The sequence below is a fragment of the Rhinoraja longicauda genome, chromosome 36 (genome assembly GCF_053455715.1).
Source record: "Rhinoraja longicauda isolate Sanriku21f chromosome 36, sRhiLon1.1, whole genome shotgun sequence".
Taxonomy (NCBI): domain Eukaryota; kingdom Metazoa; phylum Chordata; class Chondrichthyes; order Rajiformes; family Arhynchobatidae; genus Rhinoraja; species Rhinoraja longicauda.
In genome coordinates this window covers 18,906,131-18,932,771 of record NC_135988.1, presented here as the reverse complement: position 1 = coordinate 18,932,771, position 26,641 = coordinate 18,906,131, and the positions used below count along the sequence as shown (strand labels likewise).

Here is a 26,641-nt window from a genome sequence, read left to right as displayed (position 1 = left end):
TATAGATTCAAAATGCTGGGGGAACTCAGCAGGACGGGCAGCCATCTCTGGAGAGAAGGAATGGGTGACATTTCGGGTCGAGACCCTTCTTCAGTCTGATGAAGGCTCTCGACCCAAAACATCACCTATTCCTTTTCTCCAGGTATACTGTCCAACCCTAGTTTTTTGTGTCAATCTGAAGGCAGTTCACTCTGACAATACTTATCTAACAACAATAAGACATAACGAAGGATATTTTAAAGTTGATACAAAGGTGTTTTCATTTCTGTCAAGTTTTAATGAAGATGTATTGTTATGTGAATGCACATTTATTAGATAAATATGTAATATCACCTAACTACATACAATTCCTTCACTTAGAAAACAGTAAGATTTCTTTTGCATTGAGTATAGAGGTAAGAAATAAACTTGATACATACAATATAGGGACAAATACAACATTCAGCAGTTGCATGCAGGACGCGCAATTTTTAAAAAACTTTCATTTACTGTACAGAAATGCTAAAAGAAACGATTTTTACAAAATATGAAATTTACACTTTCTTTCCATCCTAATTTACAATACATATAGTAGCACCTCAGAAACACATAGTTGGTGAGTCATGAGCTCATATACGGAATAGACTCATTACATCTTTCATTGCCGAGTAGCAATTGCTGGTTTACTCTGCCAATACCTTATTTGAATTAAAGTTTAGATAGCGTCTTGCTATTATGCCAAACTGCACAAACTAAATAAATTGTAATATATTATAATACAATATTAAAATAAAAGGAAATTAAATTCTGAAAAAAAAAAAGATGTCAGATGCAGTGAGATGGAAACTGGCATAGGCTATTGAAATATTTCAGATTTTTATAATTGGCTGTCGACTACTTAATATTACCTCTACCTGAGCAAAATTTAATTAGAATTTAATTGTATCTTTAATAATATTTATTAGATGCATTTGTGTATTTATATGAAGAACCATGGAATCTGACAGTTAAGTCCTTCCATGTAACATTCCACATTATTAAGGCAAATCACCCAAAGTCAATGCTTTTGAACTAAAGATGAGATTGGAAAAATATCCATGATTTTATTATTTAATCCTGATGCTACATCGTCGATAAATAATAGGATTCTAAGATGCAGTGAAGCTCAGAACACAAATCTATTTTTATCAACACTTAATGATTGAGAAGTGAAATGTGATATTATTATGGTATAATTGGTAATTTAATCATTCTAATAACAAATGAACATGAATTTGTTGAGTTAACTATGTGAGTTTGAAAAAATCCACTGAGATTAAGGATTACGAATTGCATTTTGTAAACAGCAGCTAATGGGTCTCAATGGCTAATGTGAGTGAAATGGTATCTGTTCCATTGCAAACACAGCCTTCAGTGGCTTCACAACCACCCAACTGCAACTCTAGCGAAGCGTCAATTGGAGTTGACAGTGAATTGATTGAAGTTTAAGTTTACTGTTAATGGTAAACTCCTCTTTCACCAATATTTGATTTTGGTATCAGGGAATCATTCAATTATTGGGTATTTTTAAGGCGGAGATTGAGAGATTCTTGATTAGTAAGGGTGTCGAGGGCTACGGGGAAAAGGTAGGAGAATGGGGTTGAGAAGACTTGATGGGCCAAATTCTGCTCCTATGACTTATGAACTCAGTGCTCATTCTGTTTTTTATGTAGATATTTCAGGTTGGCTGATAATATACAATTAAAGACAGTGAATATTTAAGCACCATTCTTTCTTTTGATTGTCTACCAATTAATTTAATGTCAGCATTTGTATTTTCCACCTCCTAGATGGCTTGTGCACCTCCACAACCAGCTACTATGCCAGCTAGTAAAAACCCAGGTAAAAATCTTTCTTTAAACCAACTGCCCTTCATTGATGGATGTAGATAATTATATTTGAATTTTATGGTAAATTTTCCTGATCAACTCTGCTATTTTTTAAGATATGTTGATTTAAAGTGAGTTGGGTTCAGTCGATTTAAATGTTTCATGTCTATTCACCGAGTTGGCCTGATGTTACATAACTTGCTGATTTAAAAGCTCTACATTTAAGGAGTTTGGGTACTGCAGAGCGAATAACATCCATGTACTGGGATTTAACCCAGATTACACAAAATGCCAGGGTTGTGAAGGAAATAAATTTGGGTAGTTCTTATTAACACAGCCCCAGAACGTACTACTGCTCCGAATATACCATTCTTTCACATTAAATTAGAATTCTCACATGGTGGTCACAAAGATTGCTTTGGAAAATGTAAAATTATCTGAATTTAGGTTGGAATACTCTAGATGTAGCTTTATTTTATACTGTTATTTTGCTGCTTTGTGTGTACATCAGGTTGTTTGATCATTTATACTTTTATTCCTGATAAATCAAGTCCAATTGCTTACTATTTTAACTGCAGTGATTACATGTAGCCAAGACCGGAAAAGGCAAAGAGAATGAGAAAATCACTTTAAAACACTGCAAAGGAACCTTGAAATACAGAACATCCAGACTAAATTTCACTTTTATTTGTGCAAGGTGACATTGGCAAGAAATGTTCCACCTTTATTCTGAAGGCAAAGATAATTGTCCTTCCATTCCAGATCAGCAATGTTGGACCTTTGTTATGAGGTGTGAATGTTTAAAGGAGACTCCAAAGAGTCTCATGTTGAACATGCACTATAGTGAATTCAGATTAAAAATAAATAGAAGTGTACCATAAGGGAAGACCTCCAACAGAATTTTAAACAGGGATGGGGTAATTAGCACATTAAGCAGTGTATCTGGAATGCCATTCAGCATTGTGTTAATTTTACTTGGGAGAAAATTTGGGTATTACAATTGCTAATAAGTTTAGAGACATAATGAACAGCAGATGCTGGTTTATAAAAAAAAACCAAAGCCCTTGAGTAACTCAGCAGGCCAGGCAGCATCTCTGGAGGACATGAATAGGTGATGTTTTCGGGATTCTAGGCAAGAGAGGGGAGAAATGAATGCACTAAAATAATTTGTTAATTACCATTTGAAGCCCCTTACCAATAAAACACGTTTATAGTTAACTTGTAAAAATTGCAGAAAGCTTGAGTAGTCAGATTTCTTTTGAGAGGGGGTTGGTGTTGAAGCCCATTAGAGAACTTTCAGTGGGGTTTTGTGTGTTAAAGAGGTCACTTGAAGATAGTTGGTAGCTGGAGACTATGTCTTGGTTGAAGCTTACATATTGGAGAAAAAATGTTTAAGAAACTGATATACTTTGGGCTGGAAGCAGAATTTGAGATAAATCTGCAAACATGTGGCTCAACTAAGCTTTTCTATTGGTGCTAAAGAGTTTTAAGCATGTATTTAACTGCAACAGTACATCATAACAGAGACCACCACAGATTACTATTTACAGTATTAAGCAGGAGCATGCAAATGAGACAATTGTTATGGTGTTTAAAAACAGAATTTGCTTGTATTTTCCAGAGATAATCTGATCATAACATTTTAAAGCACTCCAAACTTAACTTGAGCAGAATAATAAGGGGATCGTTTAGGTATATAAAAAATAATTTTCCCAAAATCAGAAGTTTTACTGGCACTTGTAAAGTTATTTTCTTATAAGGTATTGTTCTACTGAAATTACTAAAGGATTTTATCTGCACACAGCATTTGGTGTATGTTCTACAGCCAGCCACATGCTGGAAACCAGGTTCAGCACAAGTATTTCTTGTACAAGAATTATTGTGGCACATTTCTTACATTAAAAATAAACTACAGTTGTATAGCGAAGAAATTACACAGTGATAAAAGTTAACAGATTGTGGAGATAACTGATAGCGCACTGTTATTAGCTGTAGAATAAGTAGCAAAATCGCACTCTGTTGGTGTTGTTAATAGGTTTGATTAACATTCCATTGATGGCATCAGTATATCGTGGAAACAGCACATTGTGAATCCAAACTATGAGAGCCGAAACATCTTGAAAGCAAGCTGGGTAGGCTACATAAATGAGAAATGAGGCAGGCCACAGTCCTAGGAAGGACAAAGTGGAAGACCTGACTTGGTACATATATTTACATTTTAAGGTTGCTTTGAGAATATACATGTTTTGGAAGACTAGAAAGTAGAGATATGTAAATCATTTTTGAAGGGAAGACTCAGCTGTCCAGGTACTGTATATGATTTTTTTTTAAACACAGAACATTTAAAAATAGACATGGATCCAAGGAAAGATAATAAAAGCAAACAGCCAAATTTCATTTTGGAATTTGCAGAGGGTGATGGGTATATGGAATAAGCTACCACAGCAAGTTGTAGAGGTGTGTATAATATTTTAAATACATTTAGACAGGTACATGGATAGCAACGGTTTAGAGGGATATGGGCTAAAGAGAGTCAAATGGGACTAGCTTAGATGGACAACGTGTTCGCATGGATGAGTTGCGCTGAAGAGACTGTTTCCGCGCTGTATTACTAACTCTGGGGCACTGCTAATCTGTAGCTCTCCAATAAGTATTGAAATTGATTGCTCATTGAAAATGTTAAAACTATTAAATCAAAGTTTTGTAAGGCGAGGATATAGTTATATAGAATTAGTGGGTAGATTGAGTTCAATGACTGGAAAGGCTTGAATTCGAAATTGCCTATTTTCCCCTATATTTCTATTATCTTGAGATATTAAAACATGCAGCTGTTGATCCAGAAATCTAGCATCTTATTGAAGAAGAGTTTGTTAGTCTTGGTGCAAATCTCTACTTTCATTTTAACTAAAAAGCACGAGATATTGCTACTGTTCAAATATACTATGTAACCAGCTCATCAGATACAGATTATTACTGCTTTCCACATTATATTATCTTCATCTGACCAACACAAACAACATGCAAAGGCAGAAACTACAAGATAAAATATTGGAAATTAGTTATTCTATGTTATCCTATGGCATCATTAAAAGGCTAGAAGGATAATTGGCATGTTGGGATTGCTCCGAGAACCAGTATCAGCTTGACGGGCTGAATGTCTTCCTATGTTTTAAGACACCATGAATATATGAGTTGGTGTGTAGTTAATTAAAAACAAAACCTATAGAGATACAATTACTTTTCCTTGTTTAAAACTTGTACTCTTGTTTTGGGCCAATTTCCGTCCGGGGATGAATAAAGTTTTATCGTATCGTATCGTGGATAGGGTCTTATTTTCCATATCACTGTTTCTCTTGCATGTGAACAGCATGGATAGGGTGGGTTTAGACGGCGATGGGTCAAATGCAAGCAAATGGGACTGGTCCAAAATGCCAATTTGTCATGGACAAGGTGGGTGAAGGGTCTGTTTCCCTGCTGTACAGCTGACACTAAATCTGATGTTTTTGCATCTTTGTTGTACTCTCCTATTCCTTCCAACTGTCCTAATATTCTACCACTTTTGCTACTGCTTTCGCCTTTGCAATGTCTTTGAAACCCTTGACATTTGCAACACTTTTCTGTCCATTTAATTAATTAGGATCATCTTTGTGAAAACTGGAACAAATATACCAGTATTTCCCTGTTTTGTTTAAATGCTTCTCTTGATTCTGTGACCTGATGGAAGAGTTCCACCCTAAACTATCTTTCTCCAAATCACTTTCTGTATGTTCAGCATTCAAGACTTTATTGCAACTTCATCGATTTCTAATCCTATTTCATATTCAAGACGAGCAACATCACTATGTTGGACTGATGTAGAAGCAAGACTTTGTGAATAGTATAATTTACTACATTAAAAGTCAATTTAACAGGAAACAATGGTTTACAAATAAAAAGCTAAAGAAATGAAACAATGAGCTTTATTATCTTATAAATTTCAATACAACCCTCTATAATCCTAAGATTATTTCAATAAACTTAAATTGAAACCTAAAGAATATTCATTTCCATATCTCAGCCATTTAAAATAATCCAGACATCCTGAACTGCTATAGCTACAGAACTAAAAGGAATGTACATTTTCCATTCCCCTCATCTTCTCCCTTCACCCACCCTCAAAGGTTATGGAATAATCTGTAAATACAAATTTCAGGATGATGATTAATTTCTGCAATAATTGTATTGTTTTAAACAATCTTTCTCATCACAGTGTATAAAAAGAAAATGGTTTCTTTCACTTGCAATTGCTTCACTTGCATTAAAATCAATAATAATCAGTAGGCGATGTTATTCAATTTGCCAATTCTACAGTACATTAGATATAAAAACATTTGGTGCCACATGGACTTGGTACAAAAGACATAGCCTGTAGAACAGCATTGGTGTGTTCAGATAAGTCTACATTAAAAATGTGGAATGCTCTTTTTTAAATGAATAAAAATGGTAAAAGGGTTAGGTCAATTGAAACAGGATAATAACACAGTAATGTCATTTAATCACCTCTGTGTACTTTTATATTATAATAAACGACAACCGACATCTTTACCACAGGTTGTGAAATGCAGGCAGTGATACTGTTTCATTACAGCATAGAAGAAATCCTTTCTTCCCCTCAGTGCTGTAGTGTCCCTACCTTGGTCACTAAGAATCATTTGTGCTTTTGTTTTGTACTTGATCATGATTTTTTTTTTTGCATTTTCTTCAGTGATTTTTGTGGATGTAGTTAGTGAGTTTCCATCATCTCTGATGAATGGGTATCCAGGAAAGTCATTGTACTTGAAAAGGGGGAGCTTAAAAATTCTGTTGTTTAACTTCCTCACTGTGCGAGGCATTTAATTCCTAGGAAGTCGCAGTCCTTGCATCAATAGTGAGCGTGGAGAATAATCCACAAGATTGCTGAGCTGAATAACAAACCCGCTATTAGTGGCTCAAAGGCTAATTGCTGCATTGAAGTCTTCCCCGTCTTTTGCCTTCAAATCCGGACACGATTGGTGACATTGGTGGCAAAAGATTATTCTGCCGAAACTTTTGACAACTATTGGTAGAAATTATATTTTCGTATTAGCTGGATTCTTCTAGCTTGTCAACATTTCAAATCTGTTCTGTGTTCTAGCATTCTAAAATGTGATGGCATTTTACAATGGGTTTTGCAGGATCTCCTACCAGTACTGTCCACAGAGATATCTGTCAATAGGTTTTCACTGTCAACAGTGCAAGGCAGTGTGGAGTCTCAATTGAGCTTCAAAGAAGAATAAGCTAGAGTTACTATGGTGGACAAAAAGGAAGAATCTTAGTTGTTCTCAAATAAGGAGAGAAGGTCATCATTGCTGTTGTTTGGCATGTCCGGTGGTCCGAGGTAGGAAAGCAGCTCATCTGGGTTTGTTATCTCTGGAAGAAGCTGGAAAACAAAAGCAATACATTGTTTATCTTTTTATGACAATTTAAACTCTGTGGATTTAGAGATGAAACAGTTGACAGTTACTAAGCCAAAAGAAAACATGTTTCAACTTTGAAAAGCACACCTTGATTTGTTATCTTTGCAGAAAGCATCATTCACAATTCACTGTGAAATTGTGACCAGTGAGAGAGTTGGAGTGATTGGGCAAGTGTGAGCGGGGTGGGGGGGGTTACATCTTTATTGTGTCATTCCGGAAAGCACTTCTGACCCCACAAGTAAGGTTTTTTTGAGGCAAAGTCTCATTGCCTCCTGATATCCATGCTTTGTCTGCCATACATCAGCAATGCATGTCCTTGACCTCGCAGCAACAAGATGCTGTTGTGGTCCCTAGTTCCACTTTATTCTCTCTTCATTTGATGCTGCAAGATAATTTTGTCCTTTTTGACATCAAAGGTAAACTGCAAATTTTGGATCCCAACACCCCTCCTGGCTGTTGTTCCACTTTGTTCCTCTGATTCAATCTCTCCTCGCAGTTGCACTCCCCACTGTGTGTTGATCATACTTTTGCTCTTGAATGATCAGTCTACAGCTAAGGCCTTTGGTTCGTCCCATCTCAATTAATTTCAGCCTGACAAGATGACAAGGGCGGCACGGTAGCGCAGCGGTAGAGTTGCTGCTTTACAGCGAATGCAGCGCCGGAGACTCAGGTTCGATCCTGACTACGGGTGCTGTGCTGTAAGGAGTTTGTACGTTCTCCCCGTGACCTGCGTGGGTTTTCTCCGAGATCTTCGGTTTCCTCCCACACTCCAAAGACGTACAGGTATGTAAGTTAATTGACTGGGTAAATGTTTTTTTTTTTTAATTGTCCCTAGTGTGTGTAGGATAGTGTTAATAGTGTTAGTGTGCGGGGATCGCTGGGCGGCGCAGACTTGGTGGGCCGAAAAGGCCTGTTTCCGCGCTGTATATATGAAATGAAAAGAAATGAAATGATGGATTCTTCCGCTGATGCCTCTGCACCACTTTATTTTGGCTAGGAGTCTTTTTCTCAGACTGTGGATCCTTTCTTCCATCTCCAGAATTCCCAATCCATCCAGCCCCTCCCTCTTGCCTCTTGCCCTCTGTCTATTCATTGCTAACTGCCAACCAGGTGCTTTATGTTGTCCACTCACTCTGACCTACTCACATGAACGTTCAACAATCCACTCACCAAGAACCCATGCTGACATCAAACCTGCTACAAGGGTGTACTCTTGCAAACTCTCATCTTCATCTTGCAGAGGCCAACAATCAGCTCAGACATGTCCTCATATCTCCTTCTAGACCTTGAACAGCAAGCCCCTGTCTCACTCACGTGAGCTCAATTCCTTTTTAGATCTTCCTCCACTGCTTCCCTTCTCATCTAGTACTGCTCGTGCAGCACAGCCTGCTTCCAACTTATTCCCTAGATCCACAATCGGTTATGCATGGGTAGACTCATTGTAACAGCCTGCTCTTGCCCTGTTGAACTTGGTTCTTCTCATCCCTATTCCAACCATTCCACCCTGATCACTTGCATCCCAGATAGTGCAGATGCTCTCCACGGCTTTCCAATTCCTTGGTTCCAACCAGTTCTTCTTCACCATGGATGCACATCTCTCTACACCTCCATTCCTCATTAGAAGAGTCTGAGAGTCCTCTACTTTTTCCTTAACCAGTTGCTCTTCAACATGCTCATTCACCTGGCTGAGCTAGTTTTCACGTTGAACAACCTTTTCAACTCCACTCACTTTCTACAGATCAAAGGTTTAACCATGGGCAGTACATGTGGCCAAGGTCTGTCATTTTGTGGCATACATGGAATGATCTTTGTTTCAGGCCTACTTGCACCCACTCACTCAACTCTTTTTCTGGTACATCGACATAATATAATTTTGACTTTTTTTTCTAGTGTAATCTGGCCTGCTGGGCATGTCCCACAGTTTGGCAATTAACAATACTTTACAAACAACATATAATTTGATTCCTACCCCTATATCAAGTCATATGGTCTCGCCGGATCAAATGTTTTTATTGTCCTCCCCACCTTGTCTGCTACTGAAAACTAACTTCTTTCTCTTTCCCCATTACGTGAAGGGACCCAGACCTGAAATCTTGGCTGTTTCTCTTTCCACAGATGCAGAGTGTTTCCAGCATCATCTGTTTTCTCATTTAAATTTAAATCAATGTTATGTTTTAAACATTGACTCGGACTGTTCGGACCACTGATTAAAATTAAAACTATGATGCCAATGACTATTTCAGAGTCTAATCTGCACTTCTGGTGTGTACCTTTCCAGAATGCTCTAAAGTGTGGGGTAAATCAGTTTTGATAGACAATAGACAAAAGGTGCTGGAGGAGGCCATTCGGCCCTTCGAGCCAGCACCGCCATTCAATGTGATCACGGCTGATCATTCTCAATCAGTACCCCGTTCCTGCCTTCTCCCCATACCCCAGAACTCCGCTATCCTTAAAAGCTCTATCCAGCCCTCTCTTGAATGCATTCAGAGAATTGGCTTCCACTGCCTTCTGATGGTAATCATTCTTAAAATATAAATGATATTTTACTCCAGCATGTCTAAGCTACTGAGCGTTTACATTTTTTGCTCCCTTTGAGTGAATAGTCGTACGACTGATCTATTATTCACTTAAAGGAAGTGGCCGATGGCAGATGAAAACATTCATGGAAAAAATTGCAGCACTTACTTCCAGAGAAGGCTCTGGAACATCAGCTGCTCCCTGACCTCCTGGTTGACCTTCCATCACTGAGGATGGGTTGAAGGTTAATTCACCATGGGAATGGACATTGGAGCCTGTCTGCTGGAGCTGCCGTGAGTGCTGGGATGGGCTTCTGTGGTGCAGTAGCTGCCCTGACTGGTTACCAAGGTGGGGCACATGAACTCCTTGCTGCATAGTAGGATGGGATGGATCTATTGTAGCAGAATGTGGAATCTGTGGAGAAAAGATAAAAGAATTTAAAATTTTTAAATGGGAGATTTGAGAACCATTTCCATATTTCAACAGACAAAGGTAAAATTGGAGAAGGAACTGGAGAATACAAATATTTGCCAAGAAATGTATTTGCTCCAATATTTAATGCTCCCGTACTGCTTTGACTTGCATAGAAAATGTATCAGACTAGTACAACATGTGCATAGTTGGTCAGGCCTCCAGCTCTTGACAGGGCACTGTGTTTAGCAGCAACAGCTGCAGATGACAGAGAGGCAGGAGCGGACAGCAAGGTAGAGCCTGTCTCACTTACAAACACATTCAAGTACTAGTTGATAAAATGGAGGTGCTATGCAACAATTCCATCTTACCAGGTATGTCAGCACACCATACACATGCACTAAATTAATTTGAAACAGCCTTGGGTTTACAATGAAACAATTTTCTCTCTATATTTCAGTCATTAACTGAAGGGAAGGAGACAACTAGGATGGGATAATTTCCTCCTGTGCTCAGCCACAACAGCAGAGAAGGTCTTCCAAAGGGAATGGTGGTCATTCCCAAATGGGGGCTAGAACTGAGGAAACTCACTCTCAAAGCACAGCTATCAGTTTTGCTCCTTGTCGACCCATCTTCTTCTCAAGTCTATGATCAATACAACTCAGGTGTAAGAAAGAAATGCAGATGCTGGTTTCTGATCAATACAACTCAAACTGCATAAGTGGGTCCTTTTGTCCAGAAGCATCAAGATGACAACTTATTTGTACAAAGCTACTGTGATTTATCATTGTAGGATCGCCTGAGTGGGCACTTGTTTTAAGTGATCACAACCTCTCGCACTAACTTAATCACCAGCATGGATGATGAGCAATAGCATCAAGGCTGAAAACCAAGGAGACAATAATAACATCCCCCAGGACACTGTTAGCATAAAGTTAAAGACATTTTACAGTCTGCGCAATCATCAGAATCAGAAAACTATATGAATTCCACTGTTACCTGGAATCATTGTGGATTTGTATGCAGACAGTTCGGCTGCTTGGCGTACATTATGCCAATACAATTACAAGTATTAGGTATAACTTGCACGAAGTGAAATAAAATATTGCTTGCAATTCACTATACCCAATGTTTATTGGTGAGGGAGAGGAAGATGGGTGCAGAAACAAGGGACTGCCATGATGGCTGCTGGCAGTGACAGCAAGGCTGCAATGATGTAGTGTCATCCTCTCCACATCAAAACAAGCTGAAACACACAGCTCCAAGAAGCAAATTGACAACTTAACAAAAATTGTAATAGGCTTTACCCTGCAGAAGAGTCTTAGTTTAATTTAGTTTAGAGATACAGCGTGGAAACAGGCTCTTCGGCCCACCGAGTCTGGGTTGACGAGTGATCCCCGCACATTAACACTACCCTACACACACTAGGGACACGTTATACTTATACCAAGCCAATTAGCCTACAAACCTGTAGTGTGGGAGGAAACCGAAGATCTCATTGAAAACCCACGCAGTCACGGGAAGAACGTACAAACTCTGTACAGACAGCACCCATAGTCGGGATCGACATTGGGTCTCTGGCGCTGCAAGCACTGTAAGGCAGCAATTCTACCGCTGCACCACCCAATCAGCTGCCCAGTCAACTGACTTGCAATTGCAAATATGAAAAAAAATCCCAGAAATTGCTTCACACACCATTGTACAACATCCAGAGCATAGTATGCATTATCATAAATAGATTTCCACAATGTCAGTTGCACCCATTTAACTTTGCTACCATCCCTATACACCTGAAGGTATCTACATCACTATTTATTTAGTAAATTATCTCCTGAGGCAGGTAAAAGGAAAATCAAGAAATAAGATAGGTTGTTTTTCTTATTAATCAACTTTCTAAAATCATTTTAAGAATGATAAATTCAACATTGACATTAATGAGTTTTGATATTTTTAAGTGGTCAAAGTGCCATATGAAGTAAGGCACAAAAAACTAGAGTAACTCAGCGGGTCAGGCAGCATTTCTGGAGGAAATGAATAGGTGACGTTTCTTCAGAAATGGTTTAAACCAGTATCTGCAGTTCCTTCCTACCATATGAATTTACTGTGGATGATGGTCTCTGACTCCGTAAGTGGCTGTTTAATTTTCTTGGCAACTAATGTCAAAGCTACGAATGCACGAGACACTAAGATGCAAAGACTTACCTGATCTGACATGGAGTGTCCAATGGGTTTATCGGGAGTCATATTAGGGATGTCTGATGGATAGGCGAGTGGTGGCCCATGCATAAACTCGTTAATAGATGTGTTGGTAGAATTGCCATGGGGAAAATCGGGAAAGTTCCCCTGCCCAGAATAAACCGAACCTGTTTAAAATAAAAAGCAATATTACACCAGCTCTTATACATAGTTTGTACATTCTCCCTGTGACCGCGTGGGTTTTCTCCAGGAGCTCCGGTTTCCTCCCACATTCCAAAGACGTGCATCTTTGTAGGTTAATCGGCTTCTGTAAATTGCCCCTGGTGGTGTATGGGTGATCTATGGTCAGCGCGGACTTGGTTTAAACCGAAGATAGACACAAAAAGTTGGAGTAACTAAGCGGGACAGGCAGCATCTCTGGAGAGAAGGAAAGGGCAACGTTTGGGGTCGAGACCCTTCTTCAGACTAGTTAAGGAAAAGGGAAATGAGAGATATAGATTATGATGTAGAGAGATAAAGAACAATGCATGAAAGATATGCAAAAAAGTTTCGATGATAAAGTTAACAGGCCATTGCTAGCTGTTTGTTAGGTGAAAACGAGAAGCTGGTGCGTCTTGGGTGGGGGAGGGATAGAGAGGGAATGCAGAGATTACTTGAAGTTAGAGAAAACAATATTCATACCGCTGGGCTGTAAGCTGCCTAAGCGAAATATGAGGTGAAATATGAGGCAGGCGGAAAATGGACAGATGACATTTCAGGTTGGGACCTTTGTTCAGCCTGATGGAAAAGAGGGGAAAGAGCTAATAGGAAGAGCTGAGAAGAAGGGGTGGGGCGAGAGCTGGCAAGTGAATGCTGGGTACAGGTAAGGAGTTAGACGGAAGAAGGGTCTCGACCTGAAACATCACCCGTTCCTTCTCTCCAGAGATTCTGCCTGTCCCTGAGTTACTCTAGTTTTTTGTGCCTATCTATGGTTGAGAGTGATATGGGTCAAAAGCAGGCAAATGGGATTAGCTTAGATGGGGCATCTTGGTCGGCATGGACGAGTTGGGTCGAAGGGCCTGTTTCCGCGCTGAATTACTCCATAACTCTAAGCTGAGCTAACTCCAGCAGAATGTCCTAGTGCCGTCTGGAGTAGTGCCACTGTGCGAATAAATGTACTTACTCTGATGAGTGTAGTCGCTGTTACTGTTGCCCCCTGGTGGCAGTGGCAGAGATGGATAAGGAGATGTTCCTGGACCTAGGGCTGCAATCACGTCCATCACATTGGGCATGATCATCTGACTGGGGCTCATAGTCTTGCACCTTTTGGCTATGGGGCCATCAGGGTCATCTTTTATGTGGATGTCCGACTTCATTGATACCGGCCTCCAGCTGCATGTAGGGTCGATCGTAACCTCCTCAAACTCCGTGCTAGCAAAATTAAACACAACATTTTCTTATTCAAATATTTTCTGCTTGCTATGTTCTTACCATTCACTTCCATTAAGCAGCTCCTTAAAACCTACAATTTTGCCCAAGCTTTCGACCATTTGTTCTGATGCGGATTTTGAGTGCCGAATTTTGATAATGCTTCCGTTAAAAGGTTAGGATATTCCAATATATTATCTGCGTCGTAGAAATGCAAGTTGTTGTATCCAGGCGTTCATAATGCATAATCCTCTTTGGATCGTTCACCTTGTTGTGGTGAAGAGGCTTGCATGCCCCCATGATTCTGAGAGCGATGCCGTTGGAAGCACTAGGTTCTGGTAGGGCCACCCATGGCAGTAAGGTCGAGGATGAGGGTCCAGACTAAGAACGATCCAACCTGCAAGACCTCAAATGCGGACCAGGCGGACAAAGTTATCTTGAACTCAACGGCTGCGAAGGCGGATGAAGGCTGCAACAGATCTATCAGCTCCAATCGTCTTGGTTCCCTTGCCATTGGAATTAGTTGATTGATTTGTGAAGGATCGTGTGCTTCTTGGAGTGCAACATCAAGTACACGTTAAACAAACACACGCACAGGCGTCTTCGTTCTGTGAAGGAACGTAGACCATCATCCTCGACCTCAAGGGATAGCCACGACGACGACGAACGTGTAATAAAATCTTTAAATCCTTTCACTCATTGCTTAGCTAATTAAAAATCCTCAGGGTTCCAATCCCAGAGGATAGAATCCATCATTCCTGGCTTATTAATGCCACATTGTGGGAAAATGCCCATTTGCTCATATTACTTTAAAATACTGTGTATCATACAGCTTTTGTGCAAAAATCTGGAGTGCAGATTGTGATTTTTGTTTGTCCCTACTCAACGTTTACATCAAAATAGGCAGAAATTCTCTTTTTATCAGACTTCCCTATTTATCAGAGTGCGTGAATAGATTCATATTCTGCCCTATTCTTCCCCAAATTTAAAATGTTTCCATTCAGTCAATCATTGCTAGGAGTGGGATGAGCAGAAATTTCTTCATTTGGAATTCTTGACCACTAAGATTGTTCAGTATGTTTAAAGTAGATTTTTGATCTTTAGGGAAATCAAATAACATGGAGCTTGTGCAGGGAAGTTACGTTTTAGGGATAGGGTAGTCGATAATCAGTATCACACAACAGAACACATGATTGAGGGGCCATGGGAGCTGTTCCAGCTACTATTCCTTGTGGCTGTAGTGGCATCCACACCTCCATAATAAAGATACACGTCTAGGCTAGAAACAAAATGCTAGCATAGTTACTTACTTTTGAATGGCAGCCAAGATGCCCCACATATACTGGTCGACTTCCAGCCCCTCCAGCAGTGCAGTTTTACTGTAGAAATAAAGACTAAAGGTAATGAGGCAGTGCAGCTTGTAACATCAAACTAATAGAGTGCTCTGGGATTAATTGTTCCAAGCTCTCCCTCCCACTATGAACCACCATCATAGTTATTCATAGTCAGGGGCCTGGCACTAAATACAGAGAAGATGAAAAGACCAAGAGATAGAAGAGGCTGGAATCTGGAGCAAAAAACAAGTTCAAGAAGAACTCAGGGGGTCAGGCAGCATCTGTAGGGAGGAACTCCAACTGCAGGTTTCCCCACCAAATCACACACATTGTCCTGAACAAAAAACAAAGTGCTGGAAGAAATCAGCAGGTCAGGCAGTAGCTAGGGAGGGAAATGGGCAGTATGTGTAATTCAGATCAGAACCCTTTACACTGATGTACAGTCTCGAACCAGAATGTCACCTCTTCATTTGTCTCCATGCACTGATCTCTGCCAGAGTAAAGATATCTACCACCTACATTTGCATGTTTGCTCAAGATTCCAGTCAATGCAATCTCTTGTGTCACCTTAAGTTGTCAATATTCACCCCTTTCTGCTGCATCAAAATCCTGGAAATCATAGAATCACCAACTACCATGCTCTATCTCGCTACTCCCATTTCCTGTGGATGCTTCTAAACCTTTCCTTTCCGAGTACCCATCCAAAATACCTGCCTCAGCTCTTTCCTCTGACTGCTCATTCCATATACTCACCACCTTCTGTGGAAAAGGTGGTTGATTCCCTCATCCTCGGAAAAAGACTCTCTGTCTTCACCCTATTTTTATTTCCCAAGTCATCACACATCAGTACTGAGCAAGTGCCTTCACATGGATTGATTGATTAATATTGCCGTAGATCACGAAGATAGCACACCATTAGCTTCAGGAGTTAGGAATGGTTAATAAAAGCAGACATCCAATGAATAAATGAAGATGGCTTGTCTCTGGCACTCAAAATGCTCCCTTCCGGCTTCCATGGGATGGCGAATGCAAGGACTTGCGAGGATCAGCATGTAGCTGGGGTACATCCATGGCCATGGCTGCTCAGTTTGAGGAAGGACAATGAGTCCATATCAGTCGAAGCTCAGTAGCAGTTCTTTCTTCCCGACTCTGTTGCTTCATAGGGTTCACTAAATTCAGTGACAGCATGTGAAGAGTGCTCACACATCGTACCTACGCTACGCCAACAGGCAAAGTCTAAAGAAGGGTCTCAACCTAAAACGTCACCAGAGCAGTTCTCCAGAGCTGCAGTCTGACCCGCTGAGCCACTCCAGCTTTTTGTGTCTATCTTGGGCAAAACCACATGGCTGAAAACATGACAGCAGGCTAATAAAAATAAAGCTTGTCTGAGACGGACTGTTATAGAATATAGACAATAGGTGCAGGAGTAGGCCATTCGGCCCTTCAAGCCAGCACCGCCATTCAACGTGATCATGGCTGATCATTCACAATCAGTACCCCGTTCCTGCCTTCTCCCCATACCCCCCTGACTCCACTATCATTAAGAGCTCTTTCTAGCTCTCTCTTGAAAGCATCCAGAGAATTGGCCTCCACTGCCTTCTGAGGCAGAGAATTCCACAGATTTACAACTCTGACTGAAAAAGTTTTTCTCATTTCCGTTCTAAATAGCCTACCCCTTATTCTTAAACCGTGGCCCCTGGTTCTGGACTCCCCCAACATTGGGAACATTTATACTGCCTCTAACGTGTCCAATCCCTTAATAATCTTATATGTTTCAATAAGATCCCCTCTCATCCTTCTAAATTCCAGTGTATACAAGCCTAGTCGCTCCAGTCTTTCAACAGACGACAGTCCCACCATTCCGGGAATTAACCTAGTGAACCTACGCTGCACTCCCTCAATAGCAAGAATGTCCTTCCTCAAATTTGGAGACCAAAGCTGCACACAGTACTCCAGGTGCCCTGTAGAAATGCAGAAGGACCTCTTTGCTCCTATACTCAACTCCTCTTGTCATAAAGGCCAACATACCATTAGCTTTCTTCACTGCCTGCTGTACCTGCATGCTAACTTTAAGTGACTGATGAACAAGGACACCCAGATCTCTTTGTACTTCCCCATTTCCTAACTTGACACCATTCAGATAATAATCTGCCTTCCTGTTCTTATCACCAAAGTGGATAGCCTCACATTTATCCACGTTAAACTGCATCTGCCATGCATCTGCGCACTCACACAACCTTTCCAAGTTACCTTGCATCCTCATAGTATCCTCACAGTTCACACTGCCACCCAGCTTTGTGTCATCCGCAAATTTGCTAATGTTACTTTTAATCCCTTCATCTAAGTCATTAATGTATATTGTAAATAGCTGCGGTACCAGCACCGAGCCTTGCGGTACCCCACTAGTCACTGCCTGCCATTTCTGTAAGGGACCCGTTAATCCCTACTCTTTGATTCCTGTCTGCCAACCAATTTTCTATCCATGTCAGCACCCCACCCCCAATACCATGTGCTGATGCATGTCGTGGTCCATGGGGTGTGCGGATATCAAGGGCAAGTCATGGACAAAGCTAAGATACAACAAAAAGGTTGTGCAATATATAAATTCCAAATGAGAAAGAAAAAGGAAGGCTATTTGAAACATAATGAACTGTCAAATGTAAATGTTTTTGCATGAACAGTTGTAATAATATCTTCCCACAGAACAGCTGAAGAGGTTACACTTTGCACTCACTTGCAGACTGGACATCTCCATGTTCCTCGTTCACAGTTCAACTGTAGGTAGGACTCAAGGTCAAAGCACTGATAACGAGAAGAAAGCAATTATTCTGTAGAAGATGACATTTCTTGTTAGATAGTTCTAAAGTGCCACTCAGGTTAGATGCACGCATTCTGGATACTTATTTGCATCCAGATACCATTGGAAAGGGTGCAGAGAGGATTTACGAGGATATGGCCAGGACTCGAAGGTCTGAGCTACAGGGAGAGGTTGGGGCAGGCTAGAACTCTATTCCATGGAGTGCAGAGAATGAGGGGTGATCTTATAGAGGTGTATAAAATCATGAGAGGAATAGATCGGGTAGACGCACAGTCTCTTGCCCTGACTAGGGGAATCGAGAACCAAAGGACATAGGTTTAAGGCGAAGGAGGAAAGATTTATTAGGAATCTAAGGGGTAACTTTTTCACACAAACGGTGGTGGGTGTATGGAACAAGCTACCAGAGGTGGTAGGTGAGGTAGGGATTATTGGAATGTTTAAGAAACAATTAGACAGGTATATGGATAGGACAGGTTTAGAGGGATATGGGCCAAACGCAGGCAGGTGGGACTAGTGTGGCTAGGACATGTTTGCCGGTGTGGGCAAGTTGGGCCAAAGGGCCTGTCTCCACAGAGTATGACTCTATGACTCATTAAACTGTGAATACAGTTACTTATGATATTTTTTAAAAAGTTAAACAAGACAGTGTTGTGATGAAGCTCAGTGCGTCAGTTCTACTGACCTGTATGTGTTTACAGTCGTGCCCTCGAGCCGGAAGCTGGATTCGTCTGAACGTAATCGGACATTTTAATGACACTTTAATTGCTGTCTGTTCCACACCATCCTCCCCATTCAGTCCAGAGTTACCCGAAGACACCACACCGCTGTTGAAATTCCGTTTAACTGATACGTGTAAAAAAAAAAACATAAAAATAACACTTGAAAAATAGTGTTAAAACTACTTGGAGTCTGCAGAATAAATAACAGCAGATATAACTTGTCACCCCCGCCGGAAATTGGAGGAGCAGCACCTCATATTTCGCCTGGGCAGTTTGCGGCCCAGTGGTATGAACGTCGACTTCTCCAACTTCAGATAGCTCCTCTGTCCCTCCCTTCCCCTCCTCCTTCCCAGATCTCCCTCTATCTTCCTGTCTCCACCTATATCCTTCCTTTGTCCCACCCCCGACATCAGTCTGAAGAAGGGTCTCGACCCGAAACGTCACCCATTCCTTCTCTCCCGAGATGCTGCCTGACCTGCTGAGTTACTCCAGCATTTTGTGAATAAATCGATTTGTACCAGCATCTGCTTTTATTTTCTTATAACTTGTCACTTCCTTGCATCAACCAGGTGATATTCAGGCTAAATAGGTGCCAGGCAAGGACTCATTTCCACAGCTGTGAGCCTAACCAATTAGCCATCAAAGTACCCATCTTTAACATTCACCGACCAGAATATCTTCCTGCACCAGCCAGATAAATAGTGAAGCAACCCAGTGGTATGAATATTGATTTCTCTAACTTCAAGTAACCCTTGCATCCCCTCTCTCTCCTTCCTGCCCCCTCCCAAGTCGAATCAGCTTCAAAGCCATCTTGTTGAGTCTCATTGTCTGTAACTCATTTTCACCTAGCCCACAGCTAACAATGGCCTGTTTCCTTTATCATCGTTACTTTTTTTGCATATCTTTCATTCATTTGTTCTATATATCTCTCTATATCATCATCTATATCTCTTGTTTCCTCCCCCCCCCCCCCCCCCCGACTTTCAGTCTGAAGAAGGGTCTCCACCCGAAAAGTCACCCACTCCTTTTCTCCAGAGATAACTTGAAGACCCTTCTTCAGATGCTTTAATGTGTCAGTTGTGCTGGGCAATGTAAAACAGTAATCCAAGCAATACTGAAGATACTCGAGTTGGAAAGCTAAAAAATTAGTAAGTTTGAAGATGTCAATACGAATTGTAAACGTGTGAAGTATTAAGTTAAATAAATTAAAGATAAGTTGCTGCAGAATGAGAGTGGGGTGGAGAATATAAATGGGTTCAGGGTCGTTTTTGGAAGGAAGAGAGAGAATGATTAAAATGAGAGAATGATTAAAATTGCACTGAAACAGACCAGTTGGCCCACCACAACCATCGTCCAGATTTATGCTAATCTCATTTCATTCTCCCCTCACCCCACCTCCACAAGATTCTTCCAATCACCGACACAAGAGAGGAAACTTAGTGGCCAATTAACCCACCAAATCCATTCTACTTCAGGATAGTTCTGTGGAATAAAAAGATCAGGGGATTTTAGGAGCCAATGGCTATTTCCTACAGATGATTATTCTGGTCTTGAAAAATTGGGCGGCACAGTGGCGCAGCGGTAGAGTTGCTGTCTCACAGCGCCAGAGACCCGGGTTCGATCCCGACTACGGGTGCTGTCTGTACGAAGTTTGTACATTCTCCCCGTGACCTGCATGGGCTTTCTCCGAGATCTTCGATTTCCTCCCACACTCCAAAGATGTACAGGTTTGTAGGTTAATTAGCTTGGTATAATTGTAAATTGTCCCTAGTGTGTGTGTAGGATAGTGTTAGTGTGCAGGGATTGCTGGTTGGTGCGGACTAGGCGGGCCGAGGGGGCTGTTTCAACGCTGTATCTCTAAACTAAACAAAAAAAATCTTAAAAGCATGCTTCTCCCTTCAGAAGTGATCATGGGCCCGAGAATGACTCACTTTTAGTTATACAGTGCTCTGCAGGCAGAAGTCTCTTCTTCAGGAGGCCTTGTAATACTGAGCGCACTGAAGGTCTGTGCACCAACTGGAGCACAAATAGATGTGACTGCAAGATAAACAACAGAGTGAGTGTCAGTTAACAAGAGGAGAATTACAGCTGGTTCAATGGCGATTTAATTCAATCAAATGTTTATTTTAGCACTGCAGTTTATTTTAGTGTTGCATGATTGAAAGTGGAAAAATTTTGCTGAATGCAATAACAACTATTTCCTAGCTTTTCCACAACCCTTTCTGGCTTGTTCAAATGAGGCAACTTGCACTTCAGCCAAACACCAAATCAAGGCAGACATGTTTAGTTCCCCTCTTGCAGCATTGTGAGGAGAATTAGACCAGCCTGGCCCTGACTGAACACTTTGGCCCTCTGTCGATTACGTTTGCAGATGACACCAAGGTTAGCTGGGGTCCCAGACTGTGAGCAAGGCTGTCAAAGCGGACAGAGGGGTAGAGATCAGCTACAGAAATGGACGGCGAAATGGCAGATGGAGTTTAATCCGAGCAAGTGTGAGGTACTGCACTTCATGAGCCCAAGTACAAGGGAGAAATATACAATTAATGGCTTGAAGCCTCAACAGCATCGATGTACAGAGGGGTCTTGGGGTCCAAGTTTCTTACTCCCTGAAAGTGGCAACACAAGTAGACAGAGTGGTGAAGGCGGCTTACAGTGTGGGAAAATAACTGCAGATGCTGGTTCAAATTGAAGGTAGACACAAAATGCTGGAGTAACTCAGCGGGTCAGGCAGCATCTCTGGAGAGAAGGAATGGGTGACATTTCAGGTCGAGACGCTTCTTCAGACTGCTTAGTGTCCTTGTTTTCATAGGTCGGAGCAAGTCAGGAAATCATGATACAGCTTTGTGGGATTTTGGTCAGGCCAGGCCGCATTTGGAGTATTGCGTGCAGTTCTGGTCACCCCATTACAGGAAGGATGTGGAGGCTTTGGAGAGGGTGCAGAGGAGGTTCACCAGAATGATGCTGGATGGGGAGTATTAGCGACAGGAGCGCTTGGACAGAGTTGTCTCTAAAATGTCGGCAGTTTCAGGGAGACCAGATAGAAGTATATAAAATGATGGGAGGCATAGATAGGGTAGATAGTCATATTCACCACAGCCTAGGGCAGGGTGTTGGTGATGGGAAGATGCCACGATAGAGTGTTGGTACTCACACAGCAGCAAGCGGTCACAGTGATCTGGATGGTGTTCCTCCCAGGCTGGCACACGTGCTTCAGGTAGAGCGGCTTGTGCGAGGTTTTATTGTCGCCTCGTTCAATAGAGAGCGGGGTGGCATTCACGCTGACCTGGACCGAGGCTGGCCAGTTGGTGTTCATCTGTCGGTCCTCATGATGGTAACACTTGAACTGAAGCTCCAGGTCCGGCCTGAAGAAAATATTTCAACAAGCTTGCTTTATAACACATCTCTTAAATTGAATAGTTTAATTCTGAAATCAGAAAGATTAGCAAATGAACTCACTCCATCTCATTTCTATTTAGAGTCATATTGATTTTACTTTAAAAAAACTTTGCTTGCGAATCGCCCATCCAGCAACTTCCAGGTGCCCGTGCAAGGAATGGTGCATTGTTCATTCCAAGTTCCTGATGTTAGCATCAAGCATTACATGTGTTAAAAACAAGCACAGCTCAGTACCTTCCTACACACCCTTTCTTGTTGGTGTCAAACTAGTGTGCAGTTTTACAGAAAGAGCTTGTGGATGGCAGCTTTTAACAACTGACTGGCTCGTTGCTGCGGTACGCCAGAAAAATAGAAAATGGCACCAACTCCCACACCCCGAGATGTACCTCTGTGTCATCTTTGATTATTCAGCCAAATCAATGCCTAGCCCTTGCTTGTATAATGAGCACATCGCCAGGACTGCAATGCAGCAAGGAATAGTGCCGGAACCCAAACCTGAAGAAAATCAGTGCAGTGATGAGATCAAAGCCAGGTTTCACTTCACTGGCTGCACAACACTGCTTCACTAATGTTGCCCACCCCCTCCTGGTAATGTCGATGTAAATCCCTCACAACCCACAGCATCTGCACAGTGGTATCAATATTTGCAATAGACTTGCGCAGAGAAAGCAATAAATTAAAAACATGTTGCAATGTGCAAGATAAAGTTGCATCACGCGAGAAAGAATGTCTTTATCCTCCCCTACAAAGGAAGGACCAACCAATCGCCTTGTGATGAAGTTTAATGATAAATCACTTTGGGAAATGCATTTAACGAGTACAACAGACAGCTAGTCTGTTTGGTTTCCTTTCACAGAAATAAACTAGCCATTGGAGATTGCAAATGTGATTATATGTGCCTTTTGATTAGATGAGTAATACAGTGAATTCAGCATTGGGAAATATCACACCATGAAATAAAATTGCCCCGAGGGTGTATTCATGTTTGGAGCTGTTCAAGAAGAGACCATAGTATCTCTTCTATTTTACGTTCAAGTCAGTCACTGACAGTGCGTAAACACGATAGCCGAGCGATTCCAGCAAACTGGACAAGTGTTCCATCCGGGAAGTTGCAAACTGCATCATACAAGTCTCAATGATCGAGATACAGAGTGCTGAAGTAACTCAGCGGGTCAGGCAGCATCTCTGGAGAACATGGATAGGTGACGTTTCACAGAGCGCTGGAGTAACTCAGCGGGTCAGGCAGCATCTCTGGAGAACATGGATAGGTGACGTTTCACAGAGCGCTGGAGTAACTCCGGGTCAGGCAGCATCTCTGGAGAACATGGATAGGTGATGCTTCAGGTTGGGACCCTTTCTTCAGACTGACCCGAAATGTCACTTATCCATGTTCTCCACAGATGCAGCCTGACCTGCTGAGTTACTCCAGCACTCTGTGAAACGTCATCTATCCATGTTCTCCAGAGATGTTGCCTGACCTCATGTAGGGTCTCACCTGGAAACACTGACTATCTTTTGCCTCTGCAGATGCTAAGTTATCTCTGAGTTCCTGCAGCAATTTGTTTTTGCTATAACTCTGAATACAAAAGGCATTACAGATGGCCTTGGAGACTCATTAGGGTGATCTGTAGAAGGTGATGCTGTGGTTTCTGTCCTTCTTGATCACGTATTGCCAGGAATGGGGCGGTAGCTCTCCAAGTTTTCTGCTGTGCAGGAGAATGGCAGGAAATGTCACACTCTCCTGCCCGGCCAGAACTCACACTGAACCTGGTGTCTTGGAGTTTACCTGGACAGTAAACTGGTCTGGTCCAGGAACGCTGTGGCCCTGTACAAGAAGGGACAGAGTCGGCTGTACTTTCTGAGGAGGCTCCACTCTTTCAACGCCTGCAGTAAAATGCTGCAGATGTTCTACCAATCGGTCGTGTGCTGGGGCAGCAGGGCGAAGGCTGCGAACGGCAACTGAATTAACAAGCTCATCAGGAAAACTGGCTACGTCCTGGGGCGGAGTTGGATTCATGGGAGGTGGTTTCAGAGGGGAGGATACTCCTCAAACTGCGGAGCATCCTGGACAATACAGCTCACCTCCTCTATGACGCACTGGTCAACCTGAGGAGCACCTTCAGCAACAGACTGGTTCCACCAACATGCAGCACAGAATGCCACAGGAGATCCTTCTTGGCTATCAAACTGTACAACTCCTACCCCTTCTGTCGTGGAGTCAACTGACTCCACCCCCCCCCCCCCCCCCCCCCAATCTTTGCACATCCCCAATCCTGGACTTTCCACTCGTCACTTTAATTTCATGTTTCATGTATCTTCTTGTGTTTTATGACTGTTGGCAGACCAATTTCCCTCATGGGATAAGTAAAGTTCTATCGTACGTATCATATGGAGCGCCACCCAGATAGTTGCCGTGTAATTCCTGCGCTGTTTATGTCCCTTATCCTGCCCGTGGGGCTCCTTTGTGAAGTTTCATGCCTCTGAGTCAGTCCAAAATTAACTTTATTCAAAATGAGGCCATTGCCAATGATTAATGTACTTTAACAATAAATCCTTAAATATAAAACTACCCAGCTTCTTCCTTCTGCTCTGCCCCAACAACGTGCAAAAGGCTGATTTCTCCATTAATAAACAACCAGTAATATTTCTATTAGGTAGGAACCATGTGTGAGTGGGATGATCATAAGGTCATAAGTGATAGGAGTAAAATGAGGCCATTCAGCCCATCAAGTACCCCGCCATTCGATCATGGCTGATCTATCTCTCCCTCTGAACCCCATTCTCCTGCCTTCTCCCCATAACCTCTGACACCCGTACTAATCAAGAATCTATCTATCTCTGCCTTAAATATATCCACAGGCTTGTATGGCAAAAAAATCCACAGATTCACCACCCTCTGACTAAAGAAATACCTCCTCATCTCCTTCCTAAAAGAATGTCGTTTAATGGCCACGGTTATTTTCCACTCACCTCCACATTAGGGTCTGGTGCACGGAGTGGCGGAGGTGGAAGACGTGGTTGCTGACGGCGAGATTGTGCTCCAGGCGGAACGGTTCGAGCACCACACCGTCACGCACGGGGAACGTCAGCCTCAGCTCATCGGCCGGGTTTGCTGAAATCACCACAAACATTGCACCATGATTTGTCTCTTTCCAATATCGTTAAGTTTTCACATCAAAATTCATGATGTTAAATGACACATATCATTGTGTCTTCAAAGTCTTTGATTCCAACAAGACCCCTATCATCTCAATGTGTAGGAAGGAACTGCAGATGCTGGTTTAAACCGAAGATACACAAAAAGCTGGAGTAACTCAGCGGGACAGGTAGCATCTCTGAAGAAGGAATGGGTGACGTTTCGGGTCGAGACCCTTCTTCAGTCTGAGTTAGGGTCTTGACCATTCCATCTCTCCAGAGATGCTGCCTGTCCCACTGAGTTACTCCAGCTCTTTGTGTCAATCCCTACCATCTCAAGCTGTGCGTCCTGGTACGATTCACATTTTCCAAATGGAATTAAGCACAGTGCTATTGCACGACGGATTCAATCATTCATCAGAGGTCCAATGGCCGTTTCTCAACTTCGGCCACCTCCTCCAGTATTTTCCCAGAGGCAGGGATGCCTCAGGCAGCTTTCATGGAGAACGGTCTTCAAACATCTTCCTCCTGCCTCTCCAACAAGAGCAAAAGCATTCGCTTTCTCCATTTCTAATACGAAGACTACTTCTACCATTACTACTACCCTTCCTAGTTTAATTTTAATTCAGTTTAGAGATACAGCGCAGAAACAGACCCTTCGGCTCACCGACCAGTGATCCCCGCACATTAGAATTATCCGACACACACTAGGGGCAATTTACACTTATACCAAGCCAATTAACCTACAATCTTGCATGTCTTTGGAGTGTGGGAGGAAACTGGAGCACCCAGGAAAAACACACACAGTCACGGGGAGAACGTACAAACTCCGTACAGATAGCACCCATAGTCAGGTCAAACCCGGGTCTCTGGCGCTGTGAGGCAGCAACTCTACCACTGTGCCACCGTGCCGCTCTCTGTTTACTCTTGCTATTTACTTGAGTTAAGCCTGATCACCAATCTTCTTGCAGTTGCTCTGCTAGGCTTTGTCCAGGTTGTACCCGTGTTAGTGCGTGATTGTAAGGAAGAAGCTGATACTCACATGCTGGGGGAGGAGGGAGACTGTTCAGGTTCGGCTTCATGTCGGGAAGAAAGGGTGATTTGCCGTCCTGGTTTGGTGACATGTACGGAGGAATACTGCTACCTGGAGTCATCGGGGGGGTTGGGTTGCCCGAGATGGGGGAGCTGGGGTAACCTGGCAGAGATCTTGAAGGCTGCAAAATAAAAGTGGATGACTTTGTTTAAATATGCAGCATAATATTCACAAGGCATAAACCCTTGTAGAGGTCCAGTAACAGTCATCAGCATCGGCTGGGTCCACCAACCATGCTCTTCTCAACCTCCTCCAGCAGATTCAACATCGTCCCAGAGACGTCCAAAGTTCCTT

At 42.2% G+C, this 26,641-nt stretch overlaps 1 protein-coding gene across 6 annotated transcripts in view; it reads right to left on the bottom strand.

Moving 5' to 3' along the window:
- Positions 1-274: 274 nt before the first annotated feature.
- LOC144610448 (zinc finger MIZ domain-containing protein 1-like) overlaps positions 275-26,641 on the bottom strand; it is a 99,913-nt gene continuing 73,546 nt past the window's right edge. For all 6 annotated transcript variants that reach the window (XM_078429125.1, XM_078429126.1, XM_078429127.1 and 3 more), the window contains 11 exons: positions 26,297-26,468; positions 25,090-25,231; positions 21,875-22,085; positions 20,655-20,760; positions 18,687-18,847; positions 17,921-17,988; positions 15,163-15,231; positions 13,608-13,855; positions 12,452-12,612; positions 10,007-10,252; positions 275-7,284 (listed from right to left, as the gene is read on the bottom strand). In XM_078429125.1, the coding sequence (XP_078285251.1) occupies positions 7,177-7,284; positions 10,007-10,252; positions 12,452-12,612; positions 13,608-13,855; positions 15,163-15,231; positions 17,921-17,988; positions 18,687-18,847; positions 20,655-20,760; positions 21,875-22,085; positions 25,090-25,231; positions 26,297-26,468 (1,692 nt within the window). In that variant the 3' untranslated portion in view covers positions 275-7,176. The remainder of the gene's footprint in view (positions 7,285-10,006; positions 10,253-12,451; positions 12,613-13,607; positions 13,856-15,162; positions 15,232-17,920; positions 17,989-18,686; positions 18,848-20,654; positions 20,761-21,874; positions 22,086-25,089; positions 25,232-26,296; positions 26,469-26,641) is intronic.